Here is a 12,784-nt window from a genome sequence, read left to right as displayed (position 1 = left end):
GGCGCGAACTTTGCCCGTCGTTCGACCCACTTCCCGTTCAGACAATTTGTCAATGTAACCGGGATTTTTCGATCGTTGTATCCCGGAATCTCGTCCCACGGGCTTTGCACTCGATAAAGAAACTGCAGGAATCGTCTGTTTCTTCGAATAATTATTCGAACGTCCGCAGAAACGGTCCTGTTCGTTAATTCGTGTCACCGTCATCTATATGCGGTTCTTTATAACCTGAATACAATTTTCATTAAACTTTATTTTAAAAGAAATTCTTACTACATTAAGTAGTTAATAACTTTTTAATTCAAATATGTGTTTGATATGTAATATGACTTGGGAATTTTTAATTTTGCAAAATTTCAACTTTCTTTTGTGTTTTTCCTTAAAAACTGTTATTGTAGAAATATTAATTAAACTTATCTGAAAATTTCAAGATTTCTTTCCCTAGTAATCCTAAATTTTATTTTAAAAATTAAATACATCTGTTTGAAAGAGCTATTTTATTAAAAAATTTCAATATTAAGTACAAGTATTTTATTTTTAACCAATTACACTATCACCATTTGAACCTTGAATTCGACTTATTTCGTTGAATAATTATTCGAAGAAACAAAAATTGAAGCAAGGCAAGGAATTAGTGGCAGCTCGTCAGAATTTATACATATAGTGGCAAGGATGCAGTGGTAAAAATAAAAGATTAATTGAAAAAATTATACGATTAATAAAACTAAAGGTAATTATAAATCAAATCTGTAACTTTAATACTAGCGATAACATTGGCGTAACTTGGACCTTCTTCTGGAGCAATTCCCTTAAAAATTTTGAAATTTTGAAATTTTTTGGGTGTGGAATTCTGAAATTTGTGAACCTTAAAATTTTAGAATGGTAAAGGTTTACATTTTTGAGAAGGAACTAGACAAAATTTAAAAAAAATCTAGGACTATCTTGGTTCCTACCTAGTTACGGTAATGAGCGGTAATAAGATGTAGCAACTACCATCCTAAAGTCTCTTTATGGACGAGCCGCCACTGCAAAGAAACACAAATCTGTAACAACGTCTAGTACAATATAACGTTGCGTTTATTATTATCGTTATTCATTAACCACAATCGTTAAACGTTCACTTTCGTATGATACAACGTTAGTCTCTATACACACTCTTTTCTCTTATCATCTCCCTAAATGTCCTCTTTTAATTTGCTTACACCTATTTTCAATGGTAGCTTCATTTTACGTGTCCTTTCTTTTAGTCGTCTTGTGTTTATATACAAAAGCGCCGGATCATCCGTTCATCGTTCATCTAAGCTACGAACAACCCAATTTGTTTTTTTCGCGACTGGTTGATCTAGCACACGATTTTATTTTTTATTTTCATTCTCACGCATCTTCATTCCCTAAACATCGAGCTATGTTTCACTCGTTCCGCTTAGAGAACATCGTTTCGTGAATTCTTTTCTTCAACGTGTCCCGTTTTACGTGTATTGGCTACAAAATAATTGACAAAAACCTGTCAAGTAAGTCGATCATTTATTCTCTCGTTTCAGCTCCATCAACACATAATTTCACCGTTTCGTCTGCAAGCGGAACGAGCGTGATTCTTTTTGCTAACAACGACAGGCACACGATTTTTTAACCCTTTCGCCACGAATTGTTGCTGTAAAGAATATTCATTCAATTTCAAGTAGACGTCTATTAAGCTGTTCTGAGTTGTTTTTAGTGCTTTTTATTCATATGTACTGTACGGAGCTGACGAGTTTGCCGAATTGGGCGGACTGCGAGAATTTAAGACGTTCGCTCGCTCCACCTATCCTCACTTTTACGTTCTCGTAGACAGATGCACTGTCATAGTCGTAGGATAGTGCTTCCATTAGGTACACATCTGATGATGTTTAAGGTAAGTAAAAAAATTCATGTCTACGCCAATGCCTTGAACCGCTCGCTCAGTGCAGTTGCATCTCGCTCACTTTCGATACCTCGTTTTCACTTTCCTTATCTTACATCGAATTAGTAGCTGTGATCCTATCCGCCAATACCGAAAATACGTGTAACAGAAGGTCACTTAAAAGCAGGAGTGGGTCAGCAACCAATCATTACGCAGACCGCCCAACTCGGCAAACTCGTCAGCTCTGCACAGTACATACTGTCGAGAGATGAAAAGAATATTAGGAAAAGGAATGCGGGTACGATTGGTCAGAGTCGGTACGTCACCCCTCACGCACACGCATTATAAATCGTCGGGTGTTATTAAACGTGAGGATCAAATGTGGTGATAGGGCGGAGCGTGCGAAGTGCTCCCTTTGCCCCTGTGCCGTCCCGCTAATATTCTTTCCATCTCTACACTGTACCTCGTGTACCTACAATTTTTTGCAAAGAATTTTATTAATTTTATTAATGAGTAAGTAAAAAGGTTACCTCAAAAATGGATGACAGATTCCAGTGGAAATTTGTATACCTATGTCACTCAAACGCGACTGACGTGGAACTGAAAGTGTTAATCATAATCAATAAGTTCATCTATAAGAAAGTATACTGCAATTTTAATCGTAGAATAATAATTGAAAATTTTTATTTATGGCCGATAGTGTAAGTACGTATAGTTTTCTCGATAACGATTAATCTTTATCCGTGATGAAAGGGTTGTATAAAAAATATTACAGCTAAAGAAGAGACGAAACTATTCTCCAGTGAATGATTTACAGGCAGACGGAAACAAAAGAATTTCAAACTGAATGAATCTCATTGTCAGAACGAACGTGTCAGTGTCGATTAAACTAGTCGTAACTTACAGGAGACACGCTCAATCGAGCTTGTACAGGTCGCTCATCGAGACAAACGTGCCTCAAAATATTTCCATTCGCCGGTACATTTGCCTCGATCCTGGCCACCCGAGGAAAAGGACGACAGGAACGATTTCCTGAACGTGTTCCAGCGACAAACACAAATTTCTCTCACCTTCGAACACACTTATCATCCCCGTTCGAGAAACCCTGAAATCCTGTGTCATTCCAACATTCGATATCATTTTTTCTTCGAAATTTTCCAGCAATTCAATCTGCTTGGAATTTTCAATAATTTTGTTACTTATTCAATCATTTGCAATGTCACACTTACGATTAATATTTTGACTATGGCTGCCAGTGTAGCTGTCAATTGCGCTATAAAAATTAGCAATTTTAATAATTTTAACAATGTTAGAAAGTTAGGAATTAGTAATTGACGGAAATTTTTGAATGAAAAATTATTAAAATTAGCAACTCTGCAGCGCAGCAGAAATGAAATATTTAAAAAATGTTTGAAGGATCATTGAAAAATCGAAAATCTGTCACTGGGCGACTAATCGTGGCTGCTCTCGCGTTAAAGCCTATCCCGTTTGCTTTTCTTTTTCTGTGCCATCATCTCTTTGAAGATGATCGCGTGAGCCTGTCGCGTTGGAAGCTGAAAACGTCTCTGCTCCACATAGCAGCGGGCCAATTCAGACGACAACGTTGTGCGAAACGGATCCATCGTCTTGCCACGTGTTGGCTGGAAAGAAAAAGTCATCTTTTCAGATTCTCATCGAGACAATCCCTTCGCTAAATGGTAAGAAATTAAGGCTTCTCGAGCCTGGATAATGTCCTGGGTTACCTCTATAGTGCATGTCCTGGGCCATCGATGGACATTTTGCATCTGGCCGCTGTTCACACAAACATAAAATAAAATTCCAATTAATTTTCTAAATAAGCTACAAATTTTAACATTGTACAAGGTGTTCCATAAGTTTTAAAAATTAAATTCGTGGACTACGCATTTTTTTAAACAGGATTATTATAAATTAAGCTTCATCCGGATGAAAGATGTTTTATTATACTTTTAGTAATTCTTGGCATTTTCTGTGATAAAAAATTCTAAAATTATATTTTGAGGAGCAGTTTAGACGAAACTTATACAAATCTAGTAAGACTAATGATCAGATCATATTGAAATTTTGATTATTATTAAAAATTGCAATATTTAATTTTCAATTTTGGAGTTTCAAGCTTTCCACTTGCTATTATTGATATAATATTTTTTTATTATATTTTTCTCCAATTTTTAGGAACGATATAACATGCTTGTTCGAAGTTCATCCAAGGAACCAGAAGCGTAATCGTATTAACCAATGAAAAATTAGCGTTTCCGGAAGCGGAAGGAGATAATAGAATACGGCAATTCACCTTGTGAAAATCGATGTTTGTCCGTATAGTCCTGTAATGAAGATCCTGCAGCGGCCTCGAATTGTTTCCCAGGGGTGCTTTCGGTGTGCTCGCCGGACCTTGCATTAGTCTCCTTAGTGCGTAAAGCTGGAAATGGGATTAGGATTACGATGTAACGATGCCGTTCCCTCGTTCAATATTTAACCGTAAAGCAGAGCTTGTTAAGTAATGGCATGGGGAAAGGAACGAGATAAGGAACAACGAACTGACGTTACATAAAGTGGATCTTGAAAGTAATGCACTCAGGATATCAATGTCAATGGCTGATATCTTCTATAATTATACATTATTTGCTCATAGATTCAACCCCACTGGTGTAACTTGGACTTTTATTCGAGGTGGCCTACGTTCTTTATTTTTAGAATTTTGAAAATTTGAAATGATGAATTTTGAAATTTTTAGTATCTGGAATCTTAAAATTTCAGAATAGTAAAAGTTCTCATTGTTGGAAGGGGTTCATTTCAGATTTTCAACAGGATCAGGTCCACTTCTGTGACTTCTATCTACTTACGCCAATGGATTTAAGTATAATTATACTTCATTGATAAAATTCAAAGCACCTTGACGCGGGAAAATTTCGGAAAAGTTCAGGAAACATTCACTTGCTGAATGAATAAGTAAGTTAATTTTCCACTATGGTGTGCTTTGTTTAAGGACACAGATTCCGACGTCTGCTCCAGGGTAAGCGCCGTTGGAAAGAATCGGGTTTTAGTGAAAACACATGATTGAGAAATTGGATATTTGACGGTGTGCCATCTAACGTCATTATGCAGAATAAAAAACGAAAGTGAGAAGGCATAGTTGGCAAATCACATCATTTGAGAGTTCTGTCGCGCATGTTGACGCATCTGTTACAATTTCGACCATCAGCAAAATGAATAGGCTCGAGCTGAGATTTTGATTCCTGCTGGACACAGAAAAGGACAGCGTGAGAGAAAGAAAAGAAGGGTTAAACATGAAACAATACACAAATGTGTACACCCATAAAACGTGTAGACATAGAAATTACAAAACGTCCATACTATTTTTCTCAACGTATGGTGTTTATTAGCGTTCAAACGGACCAGACCATCCTGTGGTGAAGTCTATCCGTGTGTGCTGTATCCGCGGAAATTTCTGCAGTTATCGAGACGAAGAATGTAATCTACGAAATCGAGTGTCTCTCTCACGCATGGCGTACAGGTACATGCTTTCTGCTATTTGTGTGAATGCACGCATACAGGTCATGGCATAAGGAGTCTGTGCCCTTAAAGGTATTATGAAGCTCTAATTATTAGAAATACTAATGGTTAATTTTTAAATTTCAAATCTACTACCTTAGTATAATAGTAAAGTTATTCAAAACAATATTTCTCTATTATTTTCTATTAATTATTCGATAGAATTATATCTAATTTGTAGGGGTGTACGGGTATCCAAGCCTCGGGTCGGGTCGGATCGGGTAGGGCGGAATCCCAAAAGTTTGCGTTCAGCACATAATAATTTTCGGGTACCCGTAATTTCAGAACCTGAAATATCAACTTTATAATCGAACTTGCCTCGGGACCCGAAATTCAATTCGGAGCATGACTTTTTAGACTTATTCTAAATTTGTTGAGTTTGAAAGTGTTTTTTCATATGTTATCGTAAATAATTGAGTATAATTGAATTTCGAGTCTCGAGTCGAGTTTGATATTTGGGTTCCAAAAGTATGGGTTTCTCGGCGAATTTACATATGTCCTGGACAAATTTTTGGAGTCCCGGCCGAATTCGAGAAAAAAATTCCCGATCCGAATCTTTGAGTACCTGGTACATCCCTATTAATTTGTGGTATCGGTTAATGGTAACACTCGTGGCATTCAACATCTTAATAGACAATAATAAATAATAAATTATTCTCAATTATTGTGTCAGATCAATATATTTTACATAGGATGTTTGGTAAAAAGAAAAAAAAAAGAAATAGCAAATTTGATAGAACCAAGTACTTATTGTTAGATAGAGTTACAGTCACCTCTCGTGCTGTTACGTAGATGGGTTTGTTGAGGATCAACCATACGGCCGTTTCCCAACAACCCGGATGAGTCGTGCTACCCTCATAAGTCATGTAAGCGTTCGTGTCCGGAAGCAGACTTTTCAGAGACAGATGACGAACCGGTGCAGCATCGCCTGCACAGAAATACCAATCTTTTGTTAGCACTGACGTTTATCTCGTTGACAATCAAAATTCTACGAAATTCATACGGTACATAGAACATACAGAGAGAAATATTGGCTGGAATGAAGACAAAACAATATTTGTAGAATCTTAAAATATTCCAACCCTTGACCTATTAACTTCTAGCTTTGTAGTTTAAATTGAAAGATCAATGTAGGTGAATAGTATTTATTGAGTTTAAAACTTTGAACTATAAAAGACAGGCTCTGAATAATTACATTTTTATTTATTTAATGTTTGCAAAATTGAAAATTAAATATGAAATTTCGATATTTATTATAAATATATTGAAAGTTTATTTATGTTGGTATGTTTAACTCTTTCGAATTTTTCTATTGTAAGTTCTAAAATATTTGATTTACAAAATTAAAAGCGAACACAAAAGACACGCTTTCGATTCAAAGTCTTTTTAACTCTTTTTATGGTGGACAGCTAAAGCACTGGAGAAAAGGCGGGACTTGTATCGTACGAATTCGAGAATGTATTTGCATTCTAAACGATCAAAATTCGCCCCGTCCTCTTATTCTATCGGTAGAACGTTGCGTTGCATATTCAAGAACGTTATTTCGAACGCGACAAAATTACTCGATATTCGTTCAGCCGGCTCTTTGAACTTTGACCCGTGAGACTGGCGGCTTGGAAAAAAACAAGCTCGTTCCACGAGCTGTACGGAAAAAGAATTCCGTCACATTGCAATATCTATTTACTCGTACAAATCTAGAGATGTAATGAAAGAAAATTCATTTACACCATTTGCCGTAACGACAACAAAAATCACTTTATAAAAGCTCGCCAAAAAGCTCCTGATAAAAGATAAATAATTATCATAAAAAATGATAAAATTGTGATTTATTAAAAAATATGTAATTTACTTCATTTGTAACATGATATAGATAGTTTTATTTTTGCTTAATATTTTACAAAAAATAGCCCGAGAGTCCCCGATAAAAAGTATAATAAATCAGTGTTATAAAATATCTAACATATGATTCAATTAAAAGAGAGAAATGTTTAGGTCAGTCTAAAGGATTCGCTTAGAGCGGTTTGGTAAACAACGTGTTAATTTAGTAGTACAAAGCAACAAACGATCATTAAAAACCCAGGATTAAGCATTTCTAGTTAGGTACCATCTTTCAATATCCATGAACGCAATAGCTGTCAGAGAAATTCATTTCTTGGTAGAAAACGATCCATATCAACATCCCGAATGACACTCGAACCACTTTTCTCCTCATTGATCTCCTACATAGGGTGAATTATGCGCGTAGAGAACATCAGCTATCACGAGATGCTTAGAATATCAGCGAGCACTCGTTTCGAGTGCTCTGGCGAATGTGTTCGAGCGTATTTCCATTAGTCGTTCGTAACTTCAATGCAAGTACCGATGATTCCTGCATTCGCACCATATAATTTCGCAAAGTTACACGAAATATAAATTTCGCACGAGCAAAAAACAAATCAGTAATTTCTAACACGTTCGCGGTGAGATAAACGGCATAGATTATTTTTATATCATTAGTAATGAGATTCGACATTTTTCTTCTTTTGTTTTCTTTTATTAATCATTCAATTATATTAAATTTAAAGTGCATAGCAATTAAAATGTTAATAATTACTACTTTGGTCAAATACAAATTCAACAATTCATGTGGTTTTGCTTTTGTTTCTCTCCTTTTTTAAATGTTCATTTACCTTAAAAGTTTAAATTATGAGTAGAGGAATGTGGAGGTCAAACCGAATACCCGCTTCTATTTCATACTTTCTATCTAAAGTGTAAATATCATTTACTTATATAAATTTATATAAATAATAATAACTTATATAAATAAGTGTTACATGTATACATATAATAATAAAATGTTTTTCTTATAGGAACTAATTTCTGTAAAAAAACTTACCACCTGTTCCTAGCTATGGGGATATAATAATTTTTACAGGTAAGTCAAAATTGTAATTATATTATAATATTACTGAATATGTTATGAGATTAAATAATTTTAACTAGTAAGTTTATGCGATTTCGTAAGAGATAAACAGCTTTGCAGTTCAAGATTTTATTTATGACTTTTGTTTCTTAAATAACTTGAAATAAATCAAAGAACAATGAATTAAAACTGTTCATTAATATATTTACCTTTTAAATAATTACCTTTTAAATACTTGTAAAAATCATGTAAAATAACTTCTTTATTAATACTTTAATAATAGAAATAATGGTTTTATAGTTAAATAGTTATATAGTTAATAGGTACCCGGTTTCATCCACCCTTTTAGGGAAAAACTAAATACATATTTGCATATTTTTGACAAATCTTGTTTTTCTCTGAACCAAATTTTTTTTTTTTAATGGAGCTCTTATTTTCTGATTCTCGGAAGTCTAATTAAGATTTTTAGCGGCGTATAAAGTTCTGCTATTTGGCTCTTTGTTAATAAAGTAACTACATAAAGTATCCGGTTATAGCCCACATTCCTCTATTGCTGTAATATCTAGTATTATTCCAGTATCTAGTAATAAAATATAACGACTGACGTATAATACTGAAAATCCTATAAAATGAAACTTTTCTATCAGAATTAACTTGGATTGAGTACACATTGAACTCGATCCCATCTCCACTCTGTACTTACACTCCATCTCGTTCGGATGATCAAACAACGAGCTCTATCTCACAAATCCTCTCGAATCCCATTGAAAAAGCAGCAAACTCCTTTTGTGTGTACGAAAAACATCAGCCATCACAATGCAAACTATTCGTTCCATTAATCATCGAAGAATCTTCCATTTCCTGCGTCGATTCGCAGACACGTTTGATATATCCTCGTCGTCGAGGGTGTTCCTTATTATTTATCACAAGAGCGTCGAGGAAATCAGAACGTGCGATAAATGAAAATAAAAGCACAGAGAGGAAATACGCATCCAGGATAAATGCTCGCAGGTAGATATAGAAAAAAAAAATAAAATAAAAAAGCAAACGTCTGAAGAGGGAAGAAGCGAATAAAAGCTCCGCTACTTTCTGCCCTCTAAGCGGACCTGAATGGTGTCCTAAAAGTGTTCCCTCGCGACGGAAGTAGGGAACCAGCCGGATGGCTGAGGCGACCACATTTATCCCTTGTGTCAGGCCGCCACCATTTTCTTGACGCACGCCTCCTTAATGTCACCAGCTCGATGAGAGAAATAGTCGGTCCGGGCCGCGACGTCGCGACCAATACAACTTCTTACGAGCAAAGAAGCCTTTCACACGGACCTGAAGTCTTGAGCATTTGACTTACACCTGGTGTTGATTTTTATTAAGGCTCGATTAATGACGCTACCAGCTTCCCTTTTACGAGCTACATCCGACTTTTAAGATAAAATACCCTCTTGTGTAGGGTTTTCAATAAAGATGGTGTTAGTCGAGGGAGATTGAATTACCGTCTACGTTACTAAGTTAATGAATTATGGAAGAATAATTAACACGTTAACTACCATGGTGGTGGTCGAGATCTCAAATTTTGAATAATCGAATAATTAATAATAAAATTAGGATATCTTAATATTTGAATACTTAGATATTTGGAAACTGGAAATAGATGCCAGAGAATATATTAATATATTTTAATATTTGAAAATTTGGATATTTACATATTTAAATTGCTAGACCAGTGCCGGATTAAGGGAAGGCTTGAGGAGGCTACAGCCCCGAGCCTCACTTCATAAAGGGCCCTATTATAACCTTTCCATTTATTACATGAAAAAGATTCAATGAAATTTCTGTTTATCGTTACCTTTTTTCGTTACGGTAAAATGTTCTTTAATTTCAGTTAGAATAAATTTCAATTTTTGGACCAAGTTTATCAACCAAGGTGCTTTAGAAATAGCTCCGGGGTCTCAGAATTTTTAATTTGGTCCGGACTTAGTTAGACATTTGGAAATTGGAAATAATAGATAAGATAATATCCTCAGATAATATCCATACATATCCTCAGTGCCGGCGTTAGGGTGGGGAACAATCGTTCAGGGCGCTAGATCTGCATGGGGCGCCGTAGCCCGGTGTTCCTAGTATGCGAATATACCGATATTTTCTCATTGTCTTTCTTCTCTATCTACATCTCATATGTAATATTACATATATGCTATATATGCTGCGGCATTTATGTCTACATCTTCCCTGACGCGTTTTTTCAGCCTCTGAATGGGCGCCACGATAATCTTGCCCAGGGCGCCAATATTGCTAACACATATCCTTAATAATTACAATTTTAATATGTCTGACTACATATGTCGATTTCCACTGTGGCGGTTGATGTATTAATAGATAATAAAAGGGTTATGTTATTATTCCATTACAAAACAAATGACGAAAACACCTTCCTTCAACTCGGAATATAATGATGGTCATATTTTATTTTGTATCGAACGTGAAGCTACGAGTTTCTCTGTCGCGAGAAGCGTCGAAGCAGAAAGGGCGCGAGACAAAAAGATGAAGCGAGGAAAAGAGCAGCCCTAGGCAGGTGACAAATAATAATAAAGAGGTGTCAGGGATGGAAAGGAGCGCAGGGTGTGGGGCGGATATCGCGAGAAGAAAGGGTCGCCGGCTTGAAATCCAAATGGAAAGAAGGAGGACAGAGGGTGCTGCCGTGATTAATGAAATGCATTAACTCATACGGAGGGTTGGGGATTGAAAGAAAAAAAAGAAACTCGTTGGGAGATTGAGAAACGTGCCACGGTCCGGTTCCGTTCGATCGTCTCGATTTCGAATATGCTGACAATGAATTTTGGAATTTTTGCCGAACCACGCGGCAAGTGGAAATATTTGTTGAAAAGTGGACAAAATTTTTTCGAATAATTTATACTGCTTGATTTAGGCTTTTAGACCATAATTGTCGATTTCAGACGCAACAATTTTCAGAAAAGCAGAAGGGGAAAAAAGAAATTTAATTCAACACAGTTGCGGTTCCACGATTTTTTGTTTTTCACGTGTGCAGCTGACGACACGCATCACAGAACGGTTAATATTTGCAGCCGGCAAATGTTTCATCGACTTTCGGTAGCGGGGTGTCTCGTTCGAAAGCGAGAATTTTTCGAATTTCAAGCTGCTCTAGTTTCCTGTGTCGAGCGCGTGGAATTTTTATCGCGGCTGAATCCGCGCGCGCGGAGAGACGCGTGACGTTAAACAACAGCGTGAATGGAAAGAAGTACGGTCGAAAATTGTGAATCGAGGAAGAATATTTGCTTGGCTAAAGGAGTAACAGAGGGAGAACGAGAGAAGGGGGAAAGAAAGAGAGAGAGAGAGAGAGACGTCGTGTTCCAAATTAGCTTAGAGAAATGCTGTGAAAAGGATTTATAACTGTGTAACGCTCATGCTGAATACTAATAATGTAAAATGAGCTTTGAAGATAAAGTTAACGTCATTTAATATAATGGCTCGATGTATGTAATTTTTTCAAAATAGAGAATTTTTTACGATGTTAAATATAATTCTATCATGCATCAAAATTGGACAAATGAATTTTAATTAAATGCATTTTGGAGGTTTCTGTACCATACATGTAACGAGACGACACTTAAATATTCATTAATCTTTTACAACAAATTAATTAAATATTTCACGTAAAGAGTTCATAAAATATCAAAGGGACGCGCAACAGGTACAATATTTTATTAATCGTGCTTGGAAAAATATTTTCTTTTCAAAGTACATAACTCCAACGATTTCAATAAATTTACATGTATATTTCAGCCAGCAGTTCCCGTTTATCTCCGCGCCCGTTCAAAGATTTACTCGCCTCCAGCCTCTCACCTTTCCTTCCTTCAACGCTCTCAGAACGTTTCTCTTGTTCGACGAACAGCTCGAAACTTTCACAACAATCAGATTCGGCCTACGGCTTGGCCTGAACAAGTTTTTCGAGTAAAAGTTTCGATGGAACAAGCTCTGCTTAAGGAAACACGATGTCGAACGACTGTTCCATTAGGAAGTTCGTTCGGAAGTGTTGCTCGATCTGATCGGTGCCAGCGTTTATTAATCGAATCACGATAATAATTGAAATAAAATTTCACTATCGTTTTCCAAACGATTAATTTCATTTTAGAATGTGATTTCAGTTTGCGAAGTTAGAAAAATACATGTATCATAGAATATTGTATTTTAATAGAAGTTATCCTAATACATATTCTAATATTTAGATATTTGGAAATTGGAAGTATCCGCTCATGGTCAAATTAGGCTTCTCTAGAAATAATGATAATATAGGGGAAGCAGGAATTTAAAAAATTTTAATTTTGACAATATTAATACTAGAAATAATTTAGAAAACGAATAACATCATTTTTGATGATTAAATATTATAAAATTTAGTATTTACATGAGAAATATGATTATTA

General features: G+C 35.7%; 1 protein-coding gene across 3 annotated transcripts in view; it reads right to left on the bottom strand.

The window, feature by feature from the left end:
* Positions 1 to 736: 736 nt before the first annotated feature.
* The window catches only part of CARPA (Carbonic anhydrase-related protein A), a 230,181-nt gene continuing 218,133 nt past the window's right edge, over positions 737 to 12,784 (bottom strand). The window contains exons 7-11 of one of the 3 annotated variants that reach the window (XR_004582812.2): positions 6,220 to 6,374; positions 4,188 to 4,313; positions 3,619 to 3,667; positions 2,407 to 3,534; positions 737 to 1,648 (exon numbers count right to left, since the gene is read on the bottom strand). Coding sequence is in view for 2 of the 3 variants with exons in the window: in XM_034337209.2 (XP_034193100.1) it covers positions 3,467 to 3,534; positions 3,619 to 3,667; positions 4,188 to 4,313; positions 6,220 to 6,374 (398 nt within the window). In the remaining variant the exon portion in view is untranslated. Of the gene's footprint in view, positions 3,535 to 3,618; positions 3,668 to 4,187; positions 4,314 to 6,219; positions 6,375 to 12,784 lie in introns of all 3 variants that reach the window. The other 2 variants (XM_034337209.2, XM_034337210.2) reach the window with 2 other exon arrangements.

Source organism: Osmia lignaria, chromosome 13, assembly GCF_051020975.1.
Source record: "Osmia lignaria lignaria isolate PbOS001 chromosome 13, iyOsmLign1, whole genome shotgun sequence".
Classification (NCBI taxonomy): Eukaryota; Metazoa; Arthropoda; class Insecta; order Hymenoptera; family Megachilidae; genus Osmia; species Osmia lignaria.
Note: the sequence above shows the minus strand (reverse complement) of the source record. Positions and strands in the feature narration are given on the sequence as shown.